This window comes from Loxodonta africana, chromosome 3, assembly GCF_030014295.1.
Source record: "Loxodonta africana isolate mLoxAfr1 chromosome 3, mLoxAfr1.hap2, whole genome shotgun sequence".
NCBI lineage: Eukaryota > Metazoa > Chordata > Mammalia > Proboscidea > Elephantidae > Loxodonta > Loxodonta africana.
The window spans coordinates 203,152,645-203,178,120 of NC_087344.1; the positions used below are offsets into that span (position 1 = coordinate 203,152,645).

Consider the following 25,476-nt stretch of genomic DNA (forward strand, 5'->3'; position numbering starts at 1 on the left):
GGCAGAGGTCTCAAGGTGAATTTGCTTTTGTTAGACTGCCTCTCATTTGGCCATATCCTGACTAAGATGAAAGAATCAGAAAAGAAAGAGGGGCCGTTTCCCTGTAAAACAACTAGAAAGGTAAAATAATCAGCTGACGGGCAATAGAGAGTTCTGCCAGGCTGACTGAGACCCAACTGTAGAGTTCACAGTAGCAGAGCTGCCAAATTCACAACGCATGTTTGCATAGCGTGTGAACTTTTACAATCACTTTCCCAACTACTTCTCTCCTTTTGTCATTACACAATTTCCCAGAAACTTCCTTGGGGTCTTTTCTTTGAAAACTCTGAAAAGTGTGAGTTTTCAGGAGGGAAAAAGTCTAGCTCAGTATAAATACAGACATGCCCTTGAAAAAGTTAGGTTATGTGAAAATATAACTGTGTGAGTCGTATCTTATTTAAATGGACAAGGGGAACGTGAAGACACATTTGATATAGGATTTCATGATGTGAACCATCCTTCTCATTAACCAGTTGGTTTTTAAAAATTTTGGATTTTTAAGTATCAGGTTTTTTTTTTTTTTTTTTAACATGGGACCCACATGGGTCAGGATTCCTTCATTCTTCAGCATCCCTAAGATATTCCTGACAAAAGAGAAACTGTCCTTTGTGAATTAAATTCCAGGATCAGTATCTACTCTCTAGAATCCCCATAAGTGTGACATGTAATTCATGTTGTTTCTAGTGTCAGCATGGGAAATAGGCAGCCTCATATTTTGGCAAAGGAGCTTTCTGGGCTACTTCTCCCAGAAAAAGCAAAGAAGCATGGGAAGGGACAGAAGAATCCAAATGCAGCAGCTGAATTATTTCTACGTGGAATGTCTCCAGGTCTTCTGTGAGTCACTGACATGTCATTAATGGGCTGTTATAAATAGCGCCCCTTGCCATCAATAACTAATCTATAAGAGAATAGCTGTGGGTGTGAGGCTAACACTACATAATGTGGAGTGGATCTGTTAACCTTCTCATCGGAATAAGCACCACCCTTTGCATTTAGAACCTGAAAGAAATTAGACACGATTGCATTTTAAATAAAAATAATAAACAAGCCCTCTTGATTTTCCTTCACCCCCAAACTCTGGTGGGAGACAGGTCTTTGGAGCAAACCAGGGACTGTAAAAACTGCTCTGAACCTCAGCTCTTTCATCCTGAAATCAGGCTAACAGCATCTACTAATAAAATCCACAATGACCCTGTAAGAGTTTTATGATTAGTGTGAATGGGGAGTCTCTGGAAAGGGAACGTTTCCATTATTGAAAATAAAGGGAAAAGCTCTTTTGGGGGGCAATTTAAGCTAGATGAGTTAGAGAATCCTTATTGCAAAGACAGGTAACTCTTTAAGAAGTTTTCAAAAAGTTTTTTACTAAAGGGGACACGGTCTCCCATCTTTATTTGATTGGATCTCAGCAATACAGGTTTGTTTAATGTGACTAGCTCAGATTTTCTTTGAAGAGCTCTGAAATAAAGCTGTGTGAAGCAGTTTTTCACAAACGCTCAAGCAGTTCAAGTTGAGCTTCTGTGAAACAGAGCCTAGTAAACATATATGGATCTGCAGTGTGTGTACTGCGTATGCACAAAGCATACAAGCCATATTCAGGAACTGCTGGAGGATCTGCTAGTAATTATGCTATATACATCCTGGCACACGTGTGTGCGCATCTGGCTGTGTTGTATGTGTTCAAATCATTTGGAAACTAAAAAAAAAAAAGGATAAAGATGCTGTTCATATTTGTTGGAACATTCTTGAAACCCTTTATGGCTTATGAACAATTATCTTTTTGCAAATTTAGGGGTGATGGGAACAGAATAAGCAGCTGTAAACAAAATTGCAATTTGGGTTTCACTAAAAATATTGTGTGGGCCCCCCAAATCACAGCCACCACAGAATACAGCAACTATGCACCCAAATGGAAACCCTAGTGGTGTAGCGGTTAAGAGCTACAGCTGCTAAACAAAACGTCAGCAGTTTGAATCCATGAGGCGCTCCTTGGAAACTCTATGCGGCAGTTCTACTCTGTCCTATGTGGTTGCTATGAGTCGGAAGCAACTCGACAGCAACGGGTTTTGTTTTTGGTTTTACGCACCCAAATACTGTGATTAAAAATACTTTGAATGAACAATTTCTGGGAAGGGGTGGGTAGATGTAATCATTGTGAGTTCTCAGGATTTTAGATCACATCAGCACCTTGGACAGTTCCCAGGAGGCTCCACTCCCCCGTGGAGCAAATGCCAACATTTCTCCAATTTTGTAAGTGTTTCTTTCATTCTCATGAGTGTGTGGATGATATGACGATCAACTAAGAAATGCACAGGCATTACTTTGTAACAACAGCATATTCTCTCCTCATCACCCATTCTCTTCCCCACCCAACCTTCATTCAACCCCTCTCCCCAGCACCCTCCAGTCAGACAGTGGGACTGTCTGTCTTACGAACACCTGGTGTGGATGTTTTCACTTCCACTTGTAATTGGTTTGGAAGCAGCATTTGCCACAGGCACTGTTTAATTTCATTTCTATCCTCTGCATCTCACAGGAAAGAAATGGTCAATAGTTCAGATAAAAGAATCATCCTGGTCGGCTCCAAAATATGGCTACTTGCATGGTAATCACAGCAAGTCTGTCAAGTCAGTGACTTCTTTTACTCCTAAAAGGAAGGGACTTTTCCTAAGGATTATGGTTCTACCACCCAAGGAGCAGCCCACTCTTCACAAGTGGCTGCAAAGGCTGACAAACCAAGAGGTCTGCTTTGGCTCAGAAACTCAGTTTGGCTCCTGCCACCCCTGGCAAGCTCACTGCGTGTCTCAGCAGCATATGCTCCACACACTGCCAGGCCAGTCTGCTTCTACTTAGGTGGGATCACGACCAGAGGTGGCCCCCGCTTGGGCCTCCACATGAGGACCTGGGCATCATTGGCGTTGGGTTTCACTAGTGCGTTGGGGGGGATGGGTTCCATCCGGCTCAGGATCCGGGGCTGCTCCTGCTGAGTCCTGCCCACCAGTCGGGCCCGTTGCCCCAAGAGCTGAAGAGGGTCCACCTCAATGTCCACCTTCATCCTCCACTTGATAGTCTGCAGAATGATCTTTTCCTTCGTGGTGGTGTTCATGGCCACCAGCCACGTAGTAAAACTTTGGTCCCTCTTGATCCTCGTGAGCAGTGGCACATTGCTGTCACTCACTGGCACTGCCCATGTCACACTGGGGTAGAAGTTGTCATTCATGCTGACGGAGAACCTGGAGATCTTGTTGGTGGGACCAACCAGGGTCACAGTTTCTGTGGTGTTCCCGTACCAAGGATAGCTCACCCCATCTGAGTCACTGATGGCTTTTACTCTCCCTTCCCTCAAGTCAGGCAGTTCCCAGCTTGACCTGGCAAAGCAGAAGAGATGCACAAGAAAAGAGGCTGAATGAATTTTTCAAAAGCTGGAGAGATGCCCACCACTTACTAACATGATCAACTTGGGTACAATGGGAATTTTGGAGGAGAATTCAGGTCAAAAATATCTATGCTGTGCTGTTTCAGGAAACCCTGGTGGCGCAGTGGTTAAGTGCTATGGCTGCTAACCAAAAGGTCTGCAGTTTGAATCCACCAGGAGCTCCTTGAAAACTCTGTGGGGCAGTTCTACTCTGTCCTATAGGGTCACTACGAGTCAGAATAGACTCAACGGCACTGGTTTTTTTTTTTTTTTTTGGTTTGTGTGCTGTTTCAGGATAAATGAAAGCAAGATAAAAAAAATACCAAAGCAAATTAAATAAAACCATAGCCAGCTCAGTTGGAAGCAAGAGGCTCACAAAGGCAGCTGTGAGACCCACAAAGAGGCATCAACTAGTTGGGATGGTGGAATCATAATCAACAGGTTACAGGCATTCTACTCTAAGAACCACTTTCTCAGGAAGTATGAGTACGTGCAAGATTTGTTGACTGAGGAGCAGTGGTGGTTGAAATCTGATGTACTTGGAAAGAAGTATCAGGTGAAAAGGAGGCAAAATTAAAGGTTACACTGATTTCTTAGGAAAGCAGCAGAATTTTTACTCAACAAACAGTGTTGTTTAAATTCAAGTCAGCAGCCAATCCAACGTGTAGAGAGCATAAGCATAGAAAATGATAAAATAAGGAGATAATGGTTACCTTCCAGAAACCACCTCAGTGTGGAAGTTGTGCTGTTTCTAATATGCTATTCTTCCACTGGCTTCAAGTCCAGCCTGGAAGCCTAATTGCTTAGTTTGGCCAACTTGCCATTCTGGGCACCTGCCTACTCTTCCATCCCAACTAGTTGATGCCTCTTTGTGACAGGAAATCCTGCAAGGATTTATACCAATGGCCTAAAAAGAGTTGCAATGTTGACTTGATGCTGATAACATCTCAACATCCCATACTGTCACATGGGGACATGGGGACACTAACCCTGCTGCCTCCTGCTGGCTTCTGATGGCATTTCCTATTTGAGCCAGCCCCAGCCTGAATGAAGGGAGGGCTGAATGCCTAGGAAGAGGTGAGCCCACACTCCAGGAGCCCTTTCTCTTGTCTCTGTACCTGTGAAAACTGCTGGGAATAATTGCAGTGTATCATGGTTGGCAGAAACTAAACAGGAATTGATCCAACTCAGAAAGGTAGAGAGAACCCATTTTGCTGCACATGCTAATTGTAGTCATGCCATAGGGGTAAAAAAAAAATCAAACCCGTTGCCCTCGAGTTGAGATTCTGACTCATAGCAACCCTTTAGGACAGAGTAGAACTGCCCCATAGAGTTTCCAAGGCTGTTATCTTTACGGGAGCAGGCTGCCACGTCTTTCCTCTGCAGACACTGGGGTAACTCTCAGATAATTCTATAGCCATTTCTTACTGGACAAAAGGCAGTAATTGCTGTTTGAGTGGGATATAATCACACATGCCTCAGAGGTTGGCTGGAGACCCATTCTGCTTGTTGGATTTATGAGATAGCCATGCTGGAGTCAGCTTGATGCCCCCAGCCAACAGGCTGAGACAGGTACTCGGTCACTAGGCATTTATTTTCTGTGTTGCCTAAAGCCTGGGCTTCATTTTGGGTAGTGACCAGGTCCTGCTGGCCTTTGGGTTTTTCTCTGGCATTGGAGGACAAGGAGTCTCAGCAGTGGTGACTGTATCTGCCTTCCTGTCCCAAACACTGTGCCAACTGTAGTGTATTGCCTGGGGAATTTGGTTTTGAGTGGATGTCCTTTTATTCTATTATAATGCTCTCCTTTGATGATTGGCTATCTTGGCTTGATCAATTTCATTACTTTGTCAATAGAGACTTTACTGTTTGTATTTTAAACTCATGTTCCTGCCCCGAGCCATGTCAACAGAGACTTGGGCCAAAGGTCTAGAAGTAAATCTTATGGAAAAAAAGCACAAAACTTAGTTTGATTCAGATTTTCTCAAAATGGAGATAATACAAGAAAGTTACAATTTCATGCCTGTCATGGGAGAGAAGGAAGATACCCTTGTCTTGGAGGATTCTCTGAAGTAAGGGAATAAAACAGGCTTCTTAATCATCACATCAGAACAAAGAAATCTGGCCCAGTGCAGTTGTCGCAGGGTGTGATGGTTTTGGGCGGCGGGTATTAATTCCATCCACAGGCTGCTACTGCTGCCACTGCTCCTTTAGAAGTATCTTCTGTGCTCGAGCCATGTTCTCTTCCACTATCCCAGTGATCCCAAGACTACATCATTAAGACAGGGTTTGAGTTTGCAAATAGCCAAAAGTCATTATGCCCTAAGTCCAATGAATCAGGGAGTGGTTTTCTCTCTAAAAAGTATTATATCATCTTAATTTCTTTTATGAAATATAGGGGCTTAAGTGGCCTTTTTTTGGGGGGGGTGGTTGTTAAAAACAGAGTTTATGCTTCTAAAATGTATGACTTGTTTATGCAGCTGATAAATTCCTTTAGAGAAGTCCCTGAAAAGTTCTGAGAGCGACCATCACTTTCTGACCAGTTAAGGGGACTACTTTGAGTGGGACGGCAGAGACACTTCAAATTCCACACGGTTCAAACCAAATTTATCATCTTCACCATCAACCAGACCTTCTTCTCCCCATCTCTGCTGTAGGAGGTGGCCCCTACTCACCCAGTTTCCCAGGCCAGGACCCTGAGGATCATCTTTGGCCCTTCTCATCCCTCACGCTGATTGTCACAGCTGCCGTATCACTGCATACTGTCAATTCTACCCCATAAGTAACGGTGAGTTTACCTCCTTCTCTCTGTCCCAGCTCTTGCTGCCCTCATTTAATTCAAGCTCTCAGCATCTCTTACCTGGTCTACCGTAATTGTCCATAATTAGTCTCTTGCGTCCAATCCTGATCCCTCTCAAATTCATCTTTTAGGCTGCACTAGTGTTAAAAAATGCATACTTCCCTCGTTGAAGACCCTCAACGAGATAGATTGACACAGTAGCTGCAACAACGGGATCAAGCATAACAACGATTGTGAGGATGGTGCAGGACTGGGTGGTGTTTCGTTCTGTTGTACACAGGGTCACTATGAGCCACACCGACTCGACGGCACCTAACAACAACAGTAGTCAAACAAAGAGCCCTTGTGGTGCTGTGGTTAAAGTGCTTGGCTGCTAACCGAAAGATTGGCAGTTTGAACTCACCAGCCTCACCATGGGAGAAAGATGTGGCAGTCTGCTTCCATAAAGATTTACAGCCTAGGAAACCCTATAAGGCAGTTTTATTCTGTCCTTACAGGGGCGCTACGGGTCAGAATTGGCTTAAGGGCAAAGTTAATATTCAAACACACCAATCTGATCCTGCCCTTTCTATACCTCCCAGTACCCAGTGCCATCGAGTCGATTCCGACTCATAGCAACCCTATAAGACAGAGTAGAACTGCCCCATAGAGTTTCCAAGGAGCGCCTGGCGGATTCGAACTGTTGACCCTTTGGTTAGCAGCCGTAGCACTTAACCAGTATGCCACCAGGGTTTCCTTTCTATACCTGACACCCTTCAAAGGTTCTTCTACGTGGACATGACTGTTAACACCCACGGACAAAGTTAAAGTTTCTTAGTGGGACATATGTGGCTCTTGATGACCCCTCTCCGACACACCACATTGTTTCTCACCTCCGCTTCTTTGCTCATGCTGTGCTTTCTGTCCGGACTGCTCTTTCCCTTACTCATCTCTTCACTGGGTCTAATCACTCATTCTTTGAGTATAATTTCCTCCAGAAAGCCTTCTTTTCCAGATATTCACACGTACCAAGTTATATTATAATTATTGGCTTATGTGTCTGTAGTTCCTATCAGATTATGATTTCCTTGAGGCTTGGCAATGTGGCATTTACTTTTGAATCAGTAGTTGTCTACCACATTGCTTGCACATGTCAAAATCTTTGTTGAAGGAATAAATGAATCTTTTCTTTGCATCATTTTCATGCCTATGCACCTGAAACATGATAGAGCTGTATCAGCTTTACACTTTATATATTCACTCACTTTGTTTTTGTTTTTTTAAAAACCTAACATCTCCTATTTAGAATTATTAGACTATCGCTATTCTTTACTGAAAGTTATTTACCCTTGGAGAGGGGTAGGAACAAGCCACATTTAAATAAAAGTGAATGAATAAATGAATATATTCAGTGACTATTCAAGCCACCATATACCTATATACAACAAGGATTTGCACAGGCTCCACGTGATACAGGAATTCAGAGATGTGGGCATGCACACAGGCCATGGTGGGGGAGAGCTTTGTGGAAGAAATGAGAATGAACTGCTGAGAACGAGGGAATAAAGAAAGGCACTCCCATCGTGGGCAAAGGCATGACATCAAGCATGAACGTGGAGTGTCCAGAAAACAGCGGAGGGACCACCTGGGAGGGTTAGTGTCGGGAAGAGTGGAGACAAGGCTGGATAGGCAGGGTGGGCTCAGTTTGTGGAGTGCCTTTAACAATGGGCTAAGGAGTTTAGACTTCATCCTAGAGGTAGTAGGACTTCTGAGCAGGAGAGCGATGTGCCCAGAAAGAAGAGTAATGTTAGAAGGAGAATCGGAGGGCAAAGGGGAGGTTGTGAGGTCATTTAGGAGCTTTTGCAACATTCTAGGTGAGATTTAATGAGGCCTTCGTCTAGGCTGGTGGCAGAGGGAATAGAGAGGAGGGACCACATATAAGATCTACTACAAAGGCAGGTTCTCTGAGGGTTGGCAACTGATTGCCTACGGAGACAAAAGAGGAGATAAAGTAAAACAATCACTTAGGGGAGCCCAGTTTGGGTGACTGAGGTGGATGAAGTAATTCACAGGTGTAACAAGGGTGCATGCACTCTCACTGTCTGTGACATCCACCCTCATCACTGGATACCTCCCACAGCAGCATTTCAGTGTGTAAAGCTCTGACATCCTTCATTAGAAAGTGAATCTTTGAGAGTCATGTTTATCTTTGTATTCTTTGCACAGAGCACAGTGCCTGACACACGGTACATGCCTACCACTCTTGTTTCTTCTTCTATTTAACTGATCACTCTTTTTCAGTATCCTTCGCTGGTTCTGCCTCATCTCTCGACATACTAACTCTGGAGACCCCAGGGCTCAGTCTTTGCTCTTCTTCTCTTTACTATTTACTTGCACTTCCTTGGTGATACCACCCAGGCTCATGGCTTCAAGTACCATTTACACTCTGATGACTTTCAAATTTCTGTCTCCAGCCTGGGTTACTTCCTTGAGCTCCAGAACCATATATTCAACTGTCCACTTGACAGCTCCACTTGGATGTACATCTCAAACTTTGTCTCCAAAGTCTAATTCCTAATCTCTACCCCTTCCCTGCCAAGCCTGTTCCTCCTGCAATTTCCTGGTTTTGGTGAATGGCAGCTACTTCCTTCCCATTGCCCAGGACAAATAAGCCTTGGAGTAACCCTTGACCACTCTTTCACATTCCACATACTACCTATGAGCAAATCTAGTTGACAGCAACATCAAAATATGTCCACAATTCAACTTCTTCCCACCACCTGAGTCTCCACCACCCTGGAACAAGCTATAGATGTCTCTCCTGGATTACTGCAATAGCCTCCTTCTGGTCTCCTGGCTAATGTGTCTGCCCCTCTGCCCTAGTCTATTCTCAACACAGCAGCCAAATGATCTTGCTAAATATATATGTTATCCCATCACTCTTCTGTTAAATGCTCCCATGGCTCCCAGCCCTCTCAGGACAAACCTTAGTCCTTGGAAGGGCCCACATGGCCCTGCATGACCTGGCTCCCCAGTTCCTCTCTGACCTCATCTCCTTTTCTCTCCCTCTTTCCTACTCTGGCATCCATGATGTTCCTTGAATATGCCAGGTAATTTCCCACCTCAGAGCCTTTGCAATTGCTGTTTATTTTACCCAGAATATTTTCCCTCAGATATCTGAAAGGCTTGCTTTCTTGCCTCCTTTGTTTCTGGCTCAAACGCCACATCTCAGTGCAGCCTTTCCTGACAACCACACTTAAAATTGGAGCACTGGTGGCATAGTGGTTAAGAGGTTGTCTGCTAACCAAAAGGTCGGCAGTTCAAATCTACCGGCTGCTCTTTGGAAACCCTATGGGGCAGTTCTACTCTGTCCTATATGGTCACTATGAGTAAGAATCGATTCAACAGAAACAGGTTTTTTTTTTTTTTTTTTTTTTTTTAAATACTTAAAATTGCAACTTCCTGTCCCGCAACTCCCCACCTGCTGTCTCTGCTTTCTATTTCTTCCTAGCACCTTCTAACATGTTATATAATTTACTTACTTTGCTTATGGTTTGTCTCCCTTCACTTCACTCCCCAAATGTAATCCCCAAGAAGGAGGAATTTCCTATGTTTTATTCACTGCTGTATCTCCAACACCGAGAGCAATACCTGGCACGTGGAATGAGTTTGTAAATATTTGTTGAATAGATAAGTATTGAACTGATCTGAAATGAAAGATGGGAGAAGATGATGAATTTCAATTTGGACACTCCTGCTTTTACGGAGTCAACTGGACATATGGGCATTAGGTCTGTGAGGTAGCTGCAAAGTTGAGTCCAGCACTTAGGAGAAAGTCATCGTTAGAGACGTAAATCTAGCAATTGTCTGCATCAGTTGATGTCATGGCGATGGTTGAGATCTTTGGGGGTGATCTTAGGAGGCCTGTTTACAGGACTAGAAGAGAAATCTGAAAAGCAAAAGAAATCTCCTCCAGCAAAGGAGAACTAGTTTCCAAAGTCAAGGAAGGAGAGAATCTCATGCATTCAGCAATATTAAAAGTCCCACTAATCCAGGAGAGAGGGGTTGAGAAACAGCCATCCAGCTTTGGTAATTATCAAGACAGCGTAACGATATGCCAGTGGAGGCCATTCTGTATGAGGTCAGGGAAGGAATGAACGAACACGTGGAAAAATTAAGAGTTCAGGGAATTTCTTCAAGACATTGGACAATGAAGACAGAGAAAGCAAAGAGCTGGTCTAGCATCATGGCTGAAAGCAGATTTTCCGGAGTCAGGCTGCCTGAGTTTGTAAACCTAGCACTACCATTTACCAGCTATGTGAGCCTGGACAAGTTACTTGCCCTTTCTGTGTCAGTTTCCTTGTCTATCAAAATGGGGATAAATAACAGTATGTACTTGAAGCACCTGGTCTGAAGATTCGAGGAGATCATGAATGCAAAGTACTTAGCACTTTGGGTGGCACAAAGTAAATGACATTTAATTTTAGGTATTTAGTAAGTCACAGAGGTGGGAGTAGGTTTAGGGAAAGAAGGAAACTAACACCTATGGAGCCCTTCCATACACACACACTTGAGAGCAACCATAAGAGGCAGGAATACTCTGTTCATGGCCGAGGAAAGAAGGCTTGGAGAAAATGGTCCAAAGCCACACAGATGAGGAGGGGAAGAGGCAGGTCTGAAGCTGGGCCTCTCTGACTCTAGTCCTGTCTTTTCCACTGTACCCCGCGGGAAGAGCTGCTTTGAGTTCTTCATCTCATCTTGCCTTCTTTGGAGTCTTTGGGATGGTAGGTGGAGGAAGCACCAAGACCGACCTCAGGAGACCTGGGTGTCAGCCCCAGGGGAAGAGTTGGTGACTTCAGACGAGTCACCCCTGGCAGCCTCAGGTTTCTCATGTGTAAAATGGGAAGAAAAATAACTCCAGGCCTCCCTACATCTCAGAGCTATTACACAGATCAAATGAAGTGGTGATGTCTGGGCAAACGCTTTGCAAGCTCTGACGCACTCTGTCAATATTAGTCATGATCTCATTTCCCTCCTCCTCCTACAACCCTTCTCCGTGCTGTAATAAACACAGTGTTTTCCTTTTAGACACTCAACTATTGATCCAAAGCTCACAGCTAACAGACTTGCCAATGAACCTAACAATGAAAATATCGATGATAGCAACCTGCATGCTTTCTGCATTCCATTTTTAGAAGAAAGGCAAATTCCAATCAAACAAGCTCATGATAAGCATTGTATTCAACTAAGTCATCCCTGGGTTAAGGTCCAGGCTCCACTCAGCCTCGGCCAGTCTTCCCAGTGCCCACGGGAGCAGAGCAACCTCTTTGGGGAGCTTTGTTTCTCCCCCCTTAAAGCCCTGTGTCACCAGGAGGATGGGGGAGGCTGGCAGCAGCAATATGGGGGCAGGGCATGGGCAGGTGTGCAGGGGCACTAGTGATACTGATGTCCCTTGAGGGGGTGTGGGATGGGAGTCTGGGGGCCCGTGCATGAAGGGAATGGTGCTTTCAAGCCTGGAGAGCTCCCAGGTAGAGGCTTTGAGATTCAGGATGGTACTGTCCTTAGAATTAAAAGACAGGCACCTCTGTCTGGGCCCTACACTTTAGGGGACCCACTCTGGTATCTTCTGGCTATGCCCCTCCACATTGGAGCCTGTGCCCCTCCTTACAGACCACCCTTAGAGACCTGGGATCTTGGTATTCCCAGCCCAAATGGCCCCAAACATGCCTCCAGGTTCTATGCAGGCCTTTTTCCCTGCCTGTCTTCCAGAGGGCACCAGTGTATGTGCCCCTGGGCCCGAGGGGTGTCCAAAGGGTGGCTGTGTATGGGGATGTACATAAAATTTGGACATGTGTGTTGGGTGTCTACATACATGTGTGTGATCCCTCTTCATAAGGCACAAGGCCAGGGGTGAGAAGGGAAGTGGTCATGGCCAGGTGCTGAGGGTTGGCTTTTCCTATGCTGCCATATCCTGGCACAGAATTTTGAGGAGTCCAAGAATTCTAAATTTAAATCTGGCCTTCCAGGTTGTTAAAAAGGTAGGAGGATAAACTTATTTGATTAGCACTTTGTTTATTACATTTAAATGTTTGGCAATATGGTATGTGGGCCTTTGTTTGTACCCTTAGCCTGGACACTGCCAGTGCATGAGACAGGCCAGGTGAGAGATGTTGATCCATAGCTCTGCAACCCTGGGCCATTTCCCTGGGGAATTTCTCTTTGGTGTGGTTTTTTTTTTTTTTTTTTCTCATACCTGGTGCTCTCACAAACTATCACATGCACTCTGGCATCAGTCGCATGAGATGAGCATCATTACGCAGTCCATCAAAGAAGGAGGAGCTTGCTCAAGGTCATACAGCGAGTGAGGGGCAGAGCCCAGTTACCAACCCAAGATCTAATTCCAAATCACATGCTTTCCCACAATGGCTCCCTGGTATTAAATCAGTGGTCCCAAACCTCTGAAAAATAATGGTAATAGACATGGATGATAATAGTGATATCATTGCTATGACCATAAAAAACCATACCAGGTGTGAAAATACTGAAAAATTCGGGGGGGGTACTCAGGTTCCTCCCCTGAGCCCTGGACCTCTCCAACATCTGTCAACTCAAGCATCAATGCTGGCACAGCGGGGCCTCCAGTACTCTGGCTGGGTATCAGTTCTGATGAAATCACTCCTGATCATAGCTAACGCGCGTAACTTCGCCCCACTTACAAACCAAACCGGCTGCTGTCATGTACATTCTGACTCATGGCAACCCCATCTGTGCCTGAGTAGGACGGCACCCCATAAGGTTTTTGATGGCTGTGATCTTTTGGAAGTAGACTGCCGGTCCTTTCTTCTGAGGAGGCTCTAGGTGGACTCAAGCTGCCAGCCTTTTGGTTAGTAGCTGAGTGCTGCACCATTTGCACCAGCCACTCACTGCACTTCACTGCCACTGCTGTTGAGTCAACTCTGATTCACAGCAACCCTACAGGACAGAGCAGAGCCGCCCCATAGGGTTTCCAAGGCTTTAATCTTTACAGAAGCAGACTGCCACATCTTTCTCCTGCACAGCAGCTGGTGGGTTCAAACTGCCCACCTTTTGGTTAGCAGCCAAGCGCTTAACCACAGCACCACCAGGGCTCCTCCAGAGGGTGCAAAAAGAGGCTTCTACCTTTTCTCTTTATTTTAATGGTGTAAACCTCAGGAGTTATCATTCAGGCGTGTGGGACATTCAGTTCAAGAGTATACTACGTGCTCTGAGAATCCAGGCTTTCCCCACAAAGCACCACAAAGTGCGTGGGTGCCCAGGGTACACAGAGGCTCAGCTCAGTGTCATCTGGGTTTGCCAAAGGAGCGCCTAGCACCTTTCCCTCCCCCCGACCCTTCCACAGAGGAGCTGGAGATAACAGTGATAGCAGTTGACTTTGACTCATAGCGACCCCATGTGACAGAGTAGAACTGCTCCATAGGGTTTTCTTGGCTGTAATCTTCACGGGAGCTGATTGCCAGGTCTTTTTACCAGAGCTGCTGGTAGGTTTGAACCGCCAGCCTTTTGGTTAGCAGCCAGCACCTTCCCGTTGTGCCACCAGGGCTGTTATAAGAGAAAGTAGTATGAAGATAAACCACTTTCCAAGGAGTGGGTGGTACGGGGCTCAGGGCTGGAGAAAGGGGGGCGCAGAAGGTGGAAGGGTAGGGGAGCAAACGGGGGCTGAGTCAGTGCCCCGCGTGTTTGTGGCTCATGAGCCCACTGCCTCCAGGAAACCCTGAGCCGACTCAGACATCAACTCCTCCCGGCGCTGGCGAGCCTCCCAATTCCCGATGGTTCACTCCAAGATTACAGAGTGAGTTTTAAAATTAGGTTTTTCCTCCTTCTGCACTGTTTATGTCAGACTCTGAGAAGCCTGTAAATACTCCCACCTCCCCTTCCACCCCCTTCCTTTCTGACCACATCCTTTTCTTTTTGGCACACAGGGAAGTATTTTTTCCCATAGCAGAAAAGATAATTTCCAGCGTTTTCAAAAGAGGCATCTGTGTTGGGAGAGGCTCCGTGTTTAAAGTGGCAGGGCTTCTTTCATGATCCACACTCATGTTCCGCTTTAATGACGTTTTTCTAGACTCTAACCTCTAAGCATGGGAGGTATCTTCTCCTTTCGTATTTTCTGTCACTGCTTGGAGAACAGTTAAAGTCGTGTCCCCTAAATTGTACTGGCTGGGTTCTCACAGGCTTCTGCCAGTTCGTTTCTACTTGACAGCCCTGAGGTCTCAGATCGGTGGCCAGCTTTCTGAGTCATGTCTGAGGATGGTTTCCCTCCAATTCCAGTGCTGAGCTTCTTGGAGCAACACGCCTTTCCCCACACAGAAAGGCTACGGAAGCCGGGAGAGCCAGTTGCTGTGTGTCAGGGTAGAACTTCGCTTCACAGAATTTTCAGTGGTTGATTTACTGGAAGTAGATTGCAAGGACTTTCTTCTGAGGTGCCTCTGGGTGGACTTGAACCTCCAACCTTTTGGCTAGAGGCCAAGAGCATTAACTGCACCAGCCAAGGACTCCGCAGAAGTCAGGGCAGACTTAAAAATGGCAGCACCCTCTCTTGCGTCTCCAGAGCAGGCTTTCAGATGGTGTCCAGTCAAGAGCATGGTATCCCCTGGCAAGGTGGCAAGCCCTTTTGATTCTGCTACGCACAGAGTAAGACAGGGAGCAAAGGCCCTGAGATTGGAGGGTGCCTGTTTGTGAAACAGCGAAGAGACTGCTGTGGTTACAGGAGAAACAAGTAAAAGAGAAATAGACTATACTATCAGGAAGGTAATAGGAGGTTGAGTGTGGAACCCAGAGACTTAGTAAGACAAGGAACAGAGGGGCCCCCAAATCTGCAAAAAAGGTAACAAGAAATGGGCCAGGGCCCAGAAACAAAGCCATTCCCCAGAACATTGGTGCAGGGTATCTAAAAATAGCCCGCTAACTTCTTCAAAGTTGCCTTTCAGAAGTTGTTGGAGAAGACCAGGCCCAGGAACATGCGCAGAACATCCACCTGTGACCGCTGTGACTTTCCACCAGGGGCAGTGAGGGGCTATAGCTCCAGTCGGGGAATCAAACCCAGGGAGCGAGAGACTGCACAGGCGTGATACCCCATAATAAGTGCTGCTATGAATCCCAGAGGCCACCGGGACAATAGCCATCTTGGAAAGCTGCTGCGCTGGCACCTTAGTTAACATATCCCCGCCTGTGCCTATGAATAAACATGAATCTTTTCCTGCCCAAGAACTTTCAAAAACTCAGGGCCATCTTTTGTTTTCTGAGATGAGGGTATGCATTGCTCTAGCCCCTCCTCATCTCTGCTTGCAAGCCTCTTCAGTAAAGCTTTGCTTGTGTGGAAAACTGTGTGCCTTACCTGCTCATTCTTGACCAGTGAGAGGCAAGAACCTTATTCCGGTAACAAGAGCACTGGGCTAAGCATGATGGGAGGTTTTGCCCTGTCCTCAAGGACCTCAAAGCCCAAGTTACAGGACATACGCCTTTCTGAAGGAGTAAAGTGACAGTGCGTGTCCAGCCTTTGTGTGTTAACAAGAAGCTGAGGGGACTGGAGTTGGGAGCGGTCATCAGGGAGGCTTCCCAGGGTGAGTGGGGCTTGAGTTGGGCCCCAGTTGCCATTGAGCCGCATTCCAGGAGGAGGCGTAAGCACAGTGTGGAGAAGCCCATCTTTCCCTCACCACTCTGATAACCCTCCCCCACGCTGTCCGTTGGTGTTTTTCCATTCTGCCTCCACAATACAGACAGAACTGTCCCTTCTCTCCATCCCCACCACCCTGGTCCAAGGATTTCATCTCTCTCCAGGACAGTGCAAAAACCTCCTTTTTGGCTCCCTGCCTCCAAGCTTCCTGCCCTCACAAGCAATGAATGTGGCTTCTCAAAAATGTAATCAGATCATGCCTCATTTCTCTGAAAAATTCTACAGTGATATACCATTTCAACAATTCCACCAAAGGCAGGGGGGACTCCCAACAATGGCCTTCTGCATTTAGACCACCCTCGTCTGCATCATCTGGCCCCACAAGTTCTCCATCCTCATCCCCACCAACTCTCTCCCGGCCCTTGAAGCTCCAGCAATACTGACTTTTCTCACCCTTGAACAAGCCAAGCTCCTTCCCACCTCTGGGTCTTTGGACTTGCTGTTTCCCTTGCCTGAAACCCTCTTCACTCAGTCTTCAGATGGCTGGCCCCTTCTCACTGTCAATTTCCAGCTCACAGTCACCTCCGCAGAGAGGCCGCCTGAGTGCGTATGTATTTCAGTGTGTTTCGTATACTTGTTTGCACACCCATCCTCCCTACTAGACGGTGTATATCTCCACGTCAGCCATTGCTGCATCTCTATCTCATGAAGAGCCCAAAGCAAATGCTTCCTTTGAGCTGTGGCCATGAATGGAGTGTTTCTGGCAGAGCAGGCAGGTCTGGCCAGCGAGGTTAACTCAAGAAGGCAGCAGAGGCGATAAGTCCAGGGGAGAGGCTGACATGAAAGCCAAAGGGATGGGAAGGGTTCCGAAGCAGACACAGTGGGACGAGTGTCCCTGGGGCTCCTGGCTTGGTGCAAAATGTCCTCCATTTGACAATCTGCACCACCCATGACCCCAGCCCTGCAGGAGGGGCCGGGTGGTGGTGGTGGGGTACAGCACAGGGGTTCAGCACACAGTCAGCCCAGCCTGTAGCAATTAACTGAGTCTTCCCATCCCTGGGGCCAGACAAACTGTGGGTAAGAGGAGAGGGGGGCTGGACATGCATTTTTCTCTTCTGATTTTGGAATTCTGTTCCTACAGGCAGAACCTTAGTGAAAATTAAGAAAGGACAGTATTGGATAAAGACACTAAAATGTTAAAAGTGGTTACCTATGGAAACCCTGGTGGTGTACTGGTTAAGAGCTATGGCTGTTAACCAAAAGGTCAGCAGTTCGAATCCACCAGGCACTCCTTGGAAACCCTACCCTGTCCTATACGGTCGCTATGAGTTGGAATTGACTCGATGGCAATGGGTTTGATTTTTTTGGTATAATCATGGGACTACGGGCATTTCCCTTTTATTTTTATTTTGTATATGTCCTGATTTAAAAAAATTAATTTGCATTTATTCTGTAATAACAGGTAATGCGTTACTTCACAGGATTTGCACAGCATGATTGTGAAGCATTTTGGGGGAAAGGAAAGAGGAAGAGGAGCAGAAGCATATGCTAGTCTGGACAGAACTGGGCAGGCTGAGAGGCTGCTCAGGTTGACTTGGTGAGGCAGTTGGGGTGGGGAAGAGTGTGGTGTGAGGAGTCACAGTGACCTATGTGCCAGTCTGCACATCACCACCTGCTGACCAGCTGGCTTTGGGCAAATGACTAGGCCTCTTTGGGCTTCAGTTTCCCGTGTGAATGAGGATAATAATAGAACTTATTGTATAGTTTTGTTTTGCTTTTTGGAAATAAATAAGAAACCACCTGGAAAGCAATCTGTACAGTACCTAGCACATAGTAGGTGCTTTGTAAACGGAACCTACAAGTGAACAGAAAGCTGACTGGCTAGGAGTAGAGGGCTGCACCTCATTTACCTAATGGGGACTCTGAAGTAGGGAGACAGGAGATGATGATGTATTCATGACATACACCAAGACAAAGGCCCATCCACATACTCATTGCACAAGATTTTTCTGAGCACCTACTTTGTTCCCAACATTGTGTTAGATTTTTGTGGATAACACAGAAGAGGTAGAAGATACACACACACACAAATTCTGCTCTGGAATACCTCTCATGTTCTTCTGGGATGACTTTGGGCTACCTTCTCCAATTTTTTTTTTTTTTCTTCTCCAATAGGAACCCCTCACCCTCAATTTCCTCATCTATAAAACCAGGAGGCTGGGATAAACAGCCTCATGGATAAAGCTGTCTGCTCCCTATATTCTTTGACCAAAGATCTCCATCCTTGTGCTGATGGTAAATAGGATTTTCAGGGCCACAAATAGCAGAATTCATGGTTTCAGGACAGAGAAATGCAGTACTTATTCCCCAGGAATGAGCTGCTCCTTCCAGAACACAGGACCCCAAACAACTGGTCCTCTCTGGGTTTTGAGGCCAGCAAAGACTCATGGTGGCTTCCTTGGATCTGTGCTAGGCCTGGGTCCTCATTCACTCTCCAGGCTTCTGGCACACGCTACTTTGAGTCTCCTACACGACCCACTGCTGGGGAGCTGCTGCAGCTCTTGAGCCCTGATGACACCTCTGATTTGCTGGTTGTCAGGCATCAAGTGGAAGGAGACACTGCTCCCTGCCTTCACACTGCCCGGATCACAGCCCCAAAGCCAGGCCTCTCTTGAGCTTCTACTGGAATCTAGAATCCTGAAGCCCTTATGACTATATCAAGGTCTTTGAACTGTGAACATCTAACCCCTTTCTTTCTCTGCATTTTTTCTCTTTTGTTTGTCATTGACTGGGAGGAGGTATGGTTCACTTATTTCTTTTTGTGTCATTCAAATGGGATTCCTAGCATGGAAACCTCTGGTGGATTCCTGGAGGGCGAGATCTTGGGGTCCCCACATTTGCCCTTCTTGGTTAACTGGCACCATCAGGCACTGAATGCTCTGTAGACTCATGAGCTGTTGCAGCACACAGCATCTGCAGTTATAACTGTTATTTATAAAGACATGACTAGTTTTCTGTAGCTGGATCTAATGGTGGAGATGATGAGCGGTGAGGATGGCTGGCAGGGCTTTGGGTGGCCCTGAGGTGGAGGACAGCCACTCTACCATCCTCTGGCAACTGGACTAAAGCTGGTGTTTCAGCCTCAGAGGCCAGGGCCAGAACTTAAGGTCTCTTCAGATCTGTGGGCCAAGACAAGAAGCTGTTGAGATTTCTTCTCATCTGATTTTGGAAATCATGATGAAGAAAGAATCTTCAAGGTCAAGAAGATATTGGTAATGACATGATTGCCAAACTTTCTCCAAGACACGAATAACTAAAAAACCAGTCGACGTCGAGTTGATTCCAATTCATGGTGACCCCACATGTGTCAGAGTAGAAGTGTGCTCCATAGGGCTTTCAGTGGCTGGTTTTTTAGAAGTACATTGCCAGGGCTGTTTTCTGAGATGCCTGTGAGTGGACTCAAATCTCCAACCTTTCAGTTAGCACCAGAGTGGGTTAACTATTTGTACCACCCAGGGACTCGAACAGATTAATAGGAGTAACTAAATATTTGTCAGATGAGTGAATGAATGCATAAACTAGGGCAGGATTCCTGGGCGTAAGTGTTTGAGCAGACATGCAGGGGCACCACCAGCTCACTGGTATCAGACAGCATTCTTGCCCTTTTCCTGTTTCACAGAGGCTTCACCCACCTAGTGAGAAGTGACCAAGACCAGGACAAGTCCCCTACCATTTTTTTGAAAGCTAGCTTCTCTGACTATAGCTGTCTGAGGCTCACTGATGTCCAGGTACCGCCCAGCCTGGGGAAGGGAGGAGATTGCCCCCTTCCATCCCACCCATTCAGCTAACCCTGTAGAAGGGCTCACAGGGATCAGGCAGCACCAAAGGGCATTTGCTCTGGGGAGCTGGAGCTGAGGAACAGCTAGAAAGGCTGACAAACCAGAGTGGAGAGCCCACAGAGGCCTGGATCTGGGCTGTCGAGTTAGGGTGGGGCTCAGAAGGGACCCAAGGGTCTGGGCACCAGGACTCAGTGCAGAGACTGGCCTCAGAAGTGTAGAGGGGTCCAAAGTCTGGAAACCAAGAAATAAAGTCAAAGTCAAAGAGATCTGTTTCTTGAAGCAACAACAAGGCCAGGGGGACCGGAGTGGTGACAAGGTTGAGATGGCCAAAGCAGACAGTGGCAGGCATCTCAAAAGTTGGGTGTTATTAATATTCCTGAACTGATAGTAGCAGCTAATATTTACTGAGGACCTATCATATGCCAAGCCTTTGGTAAGGGCTTCCTAAGCAGCCTCAAGGTAGGCACTATATTACTCCCTTTCTTTGCATAAAAGAACGGAGGCCCAGGCCAAATCACTTGCCAGTCACAGGCAAGTAAGTGACAGAGGTGGGATGAAACCAACTCTTAATTCCAAAGCCTACTTTCTTCAGCACCTGTGCCCACTCTTCTCAGACCAAAGGCTGTTGGCAGCCATACTGACTGGGGTCCCCTAACCTCCTCCCCCTAGTATTCCCAAAGCACTGGTTCTCTTCACAGGTGACACTAGTGCTGAGGCATGTCCCCAGGGGAGAGATGATGGCAGAGGACAGGACTCTGCCGGGTGCTGCTGGCCAGCTGCTGGGAGGGTGAGGGCGGGAAGATGGAAACAGCAATGGCAGAACGCCCATTTCCTCTTCTCCCAGCTGCCAACACTCCCACGTCTCCTTCATGGAGCTTCCCAGTTGGCACCAAATAACACCCAAGTGTGGATAGGAGAAGAGGATAGGTTGGGTTCATGAAAGCTGAGCAAGGAAGGAGGCAGACACCAGACACAGAGGGCCAAGGCTGAGGATGGTGGTGAGTGGTCTAGCAGCACAGACTTCGAAAACCAGAGTTTATTGTTTTCCACTTTGTGTGTTCTCCACATGCTACGTTTCGCTGGATGCTGAGTGGGGCACAGCTGCGGGAGTTTCCGGCAGCAGTGAAGCCGAGGGCAGAAGATATGAGGGCGCCAGCAGCTCAGTGTGCGTCCAGGTGACAGGACCGTGAAAATATTTTACTAGGCCAGCTCCTGCTTAGCACCCAGAAGGGATGCCCGTCTGCAGTGTGAGGAGATGGGGCCCTCCGGACGCACGCGCCAAACCTGACGATTCAGAAGTACAATCCACACAGTGTGATCTAGGTGGGGATGTCCCATCCAGCAATTATCTAGGTCAATGTTTCACACACCTGCTCTCCGTCAAGCCTAGAAATGCTAACAGGTGGTGACTATTATTACCATCCCATTGTGCAAATGAGGAAACTGAGACACAGAGAGATTAGGTAATCAACCTGGGATCACACAGCTGATATGCCACCAAGTCGGTATACGCTGCCACAGCCGAAGTGTAAGCACCTGGTTCTCCGAAGAGGGAAGGAAGCTAACACTTTTTTCTTTTCTAATGTTTGAATTTTTATTTCATATTAGCGTGCCAAGATCACACAGTATTTCATGTGTTAACACCTCTCGGAAAGTGTATACCAGTTGCCATTGAATCGGTTCTGACTCACGGCAACCCCATGTGTTAGAGCAAAGTTGTGCTCCATGGAGTTTTCAGTGGCTGATTTTTCAGCAGGAGATCACAGGCCTTTAGGAAGCTACCATTTTTTAAGCAACTTCTATGTCTCAGGAGGAAACCCTGGTGGCATAGTGGTTAAGTGCTGGAGCTGCTAACCTAAAGGTCAGCAGTTCAAAACCACCAGACTCTCCTTGGAAACTCTATGGGGCAGTTTTACTCTGTCTTACAGGGTCGCTATGAGTCAGAACTGACTCGATGGCAATGGGTTTGCTTTTTTTTTTTTTGGTATGCTTCTGGAGCCATGCTAGGTGCTCCATATGAGTTAACTCAGTCTTCATAACTGTTCTTGTGAAGGAGGTATGATTACCACTGTCTTACAAATGCAGCAATGTAGACTGAGAGAAATTAAGTAATTTGTTTATCTTCTCACAGCTAGTAAATCCCAGAGCTGGGAGGTAAGCCCGGGAAAGCCCCCATGCTGGTTTTCTCAACTGTGTGCCTCTCATGTCATGACTGCATCGTGTTTCCAATTTTTATAATTTACATTATTTATCTGCCCCTTGCCCCAGCTGCTTGCTTGCTGATTAATTCCTGTAACACATACGTTTTCAAATCCTACTGCGTCCAAGGCAATATGGAGGGAGGGGACACAGAGATGACCATGACCTGGCTCTTGTCCTCAAGGAGATTTCGGTCTGGTGTCATAAAAAATATAGCTGTGCATAATTTACTGTGACGTAAAGAGGAATGTGAGGAGTGCTGTTGAGACCAGAGAACATTCTAGGGTGCTGGGGATGGCAGAGAATACCTGTGTCTGCTACTCCCCTCTGTACCCTGGGGAAGGTGGCACAGAAGTCAGCCTCATCCACCATAAAGCCCAGCCTGTGTAAGATTTGAGCCCATTCTGCTCAAGCTATTGGTCATCTCCATCAAACCATCCATGTGACTGGTTTTTGTCCCTGGATGGGTTATTTCTGCAGTGGTGCTTCAGGGGTCAGTGTGAAAGCCAGCAGAGAAGCCGGAGTATAACACAGACCTCAGGAACCTCACACTCTTTAGATGTTACATTGAAATCAGGAGCTTATGACCTGTCCTCTGTTGGAGAGCCCATCAAAGTTGTGTGGGAGCTGACATAGATTCAGAAGGAACACCAGCATCATACCTGTCTGGCCCTACATCACACCTGCCTGGTCCTTCATCACACTTCCCTGGCCCTACATCACACCTGCCTGGCCCTTCATCACATCTGCTTAGCCCTACTATATCACACCTGCCTGGCCCTTCATCACACTTGCCTGGCCCTTCATCACACTTGCCTGGCCCTATATCACACCTGCCTGGCCCTACATCACATCTGCCTGGCCCTTCATCACACCTGCTTAGCCCTACATCACACCTGCCTGGCACTTCATAACACCTGCCTGACCCTACATCACATCTGCTTAGCCCTACATCATATCTACATGGCCCTTCATCACACCTGCCTGACCCTTCAGCTTCATTTTCTTCTTACTCTCCTCCCAAAGGAATTTTCCCTCTTCTGTGGACCCTGCTGGGTGGGCCAGAAAGGGCAGAGGTCCCAGAGTCAGAAGATCCAGGTCCACATTCTGGTCTGTCACTCAACTGTGTGACTTTGTCACAGAAGCTCTCTAGTCCTTTGTCTCAAATGGAGATGATAATGCGCCTTCACAAAGCCACTGTGTGGGTTACATGAAAAGTATGTGGAATGTTGGGTTTTATGACTACTACAATTTCTGGGCCTCACTGAGTAACGTCCACTTGTGGCCAAGCCACTTCCACCTCAGCATCCTCTCTGAAGGGCTTCCTGGCAGGTCCACCCCCTGACTTCTGGAGGGCTATGGAACTTTTTCTACAGCACTCAGCCACCTAGGCATAGGAACCGAGGTGGCAGATAAGGGTTAGTCTGGGGTTTGGGCTTTGCTAGGCTGGTGGCCTTCCTAGTGTACAACTCTTCGAAGTGTCCCTCTTGGTAAAAAAAAAAAAAAAAAACCACCCCCTAACTTGTTTTACACAGCCCATATAATCTTACCTCTGACTCTTCCTGCAGCTTCATCTCATGCTATGCTCTCTTCTGGTTCTCAGCACTCCATCCCCGCCAGTTTACCATATTTATAGCTCTCAAACATGCCAGGCCCTTGGCACATGTTATCTGCAAGGTACTTCTTCCCACTTTTCACCTGAGTAACTCTTTATATTCTTTAAAGTTTTAAAAAGTAAAGATGCTGTTTTGTTAATTAAGGTGTGTCGGGCCCAAGCCAGGGTCTTTCCAATCACCTCATATGCATGTAAAAGCTGGAAAATGAAAATGAAAGACAAAAGAAGAATTGATGCATTCAAACTGCAGCGTTGGCAAAGAATATTGAATATACCATGGACTGCCAGAAGAATGAACAAATCAGTCTTAGAAGAAATACAACCAGAGTGCTCCTTAGAAGCGAGGATGGTGAAACTTTGTCTGGCTTACTTTGGATAAGCCAATTAGGAAAGACCAATTGCTAGAAAAAGACATTGTGTTTGGTAAAGTAGAGGGTCAGTGAAAACGAGGGCAACCCTCAACGAGATGGATTGACACAGCTGCCACAACAACGTACTCAAACGTGCCAACGAACTTGATGATGGTGCAGGAATGGGCAACGTTTCGTTCTGTTATATGTAAGTCTCCATGAGTCGGAGCTGGCTTGACTACAGCTAACAACAACACTGGATAACCTGTAGGACTAAGTGTACCCTCCCCCCAAATAAACTAGGTCTCTCTTATAGAGCCACAGTCTTTGCCTCCCAGACCTTACCACCATTTGTAAATACTGATGTGGGAGTGTGTTTATGGTTTCATGTCTGTCTCTTCATGGGGGCAGGGACCATGTTAAGCCTGATTCCTGTTATAGACTGAGTACCTGCCACAGTGTCTGGCACAAAATGGTACTTCGTGAACATTTGTGGAATGACTGAATGTCTGTGCAAAGGAGGTAATGACAAGAGGCAAGAAGATGGAGGATATCAGGGAAAAGTGGCGGCAGTGACGTGCCTGAGTGGTCAGGAAGAGGAACAAGGTAGGGGCAGGCAAGGAGAAAGCAGAAGGCTCTATGAGCTGAAAGAGCCAGAAGAAAGACCCAAGAGTGGGTAGTTTGGATTTCAGATTTCAGAGGAGCAGCAGTGAAGGCTGGTCTGTTCTGATGATGATGGGTCAGAAGACTCCTAGAAAGGGGCACGTATGACCTTCTGATGGGGTCTGGTGCAGTCAAAGCAGAGTGTTCTGGGAGGTGAAGTGGGGCCAGGTAAGAGGAGGGGGCCCAGTGCCAGGGGGGACAAGTTTGCCCATGTCCCTGTGTTAGGGGGTGGTCCTGCCCTCCAGGTGTCTGAGCAAGTTGGAGTTTCCACAGTATCCTGTTGACTCAGTAGGAGGGGGCTGACTCTGCCTCCTGGGATCCAGGGAGCTATTAACCCCAGTGGGGGTTAATGTAGCAGCTTCTCCTTAGGGCTCCAGAGCTACTCCCTAAGCCTCTGCTTGCACTGTCCCCTAGCCACACTGGGCTGTTTGTCCCTCTGGCAGCAATGATGAGGTTGAACAGCAGGGTTAGGGAAGGACCACAAGCTAAACAGGAAGCAGATAATAGCCTTTTGCAGAAGTAGCACTTTTAAAAATAAAAGTGGGGTCCTGAGGTTTGTACCCAGGTCACTTATCCAACATTCCTCCTGTCCCTCCCAGACCCCTAGAATTCTTCTTCCCAGTGTCTACTTTCTGACCCTGGACTCTTCAGAATTCCTGGCAGAGGCTAAAAGATGTCCACATGGAAAGCCAGCACGCAAAAAGCCCTATCCCTGGTGCACCACCTTTCAGAGCTCCTGAGCACACAACCATAGTGCTGACTCTGTCTGCTGCAGGCCAGAACCACTGCAGCTGTCAGTTCATTCAATGGACCTACCCAGCCCTGGGACAGGTGAACGAATGCCCTGCTCACTGACTGACGCCCCATTCACCAAGAAACCTGGGCTGAAAAAGCCAAACTCAGCAGGGGGAATAGGTGCCAAAGGCCAAAT

General features: G+C 46.9%; 1 protein-coding gene across 1 annotated transcript in view; it reads right to left on the minus strand.

The window, feature by feature from the left end:
• Positions 1 to 2,881: 2,881 nt before the first annotated feature.
• The window catches only part of FAM78B (family with sequence similarity 78 member B), a 103,255-nt gene continuing 80,660 nt past the window's right edge, over positions 2,882 to 25,476 (minus strand). The window contains exon 2 of the mRNA XM_010594930.2: positions 2,882 to 3,404. Within this exon, the coding sequence (XP_010593232.2) occupies positions 2,882 to 3,404 (523 nt within the window). The remainder of the gene's footprint in view (positions 3,405 to 25,476) is intronic.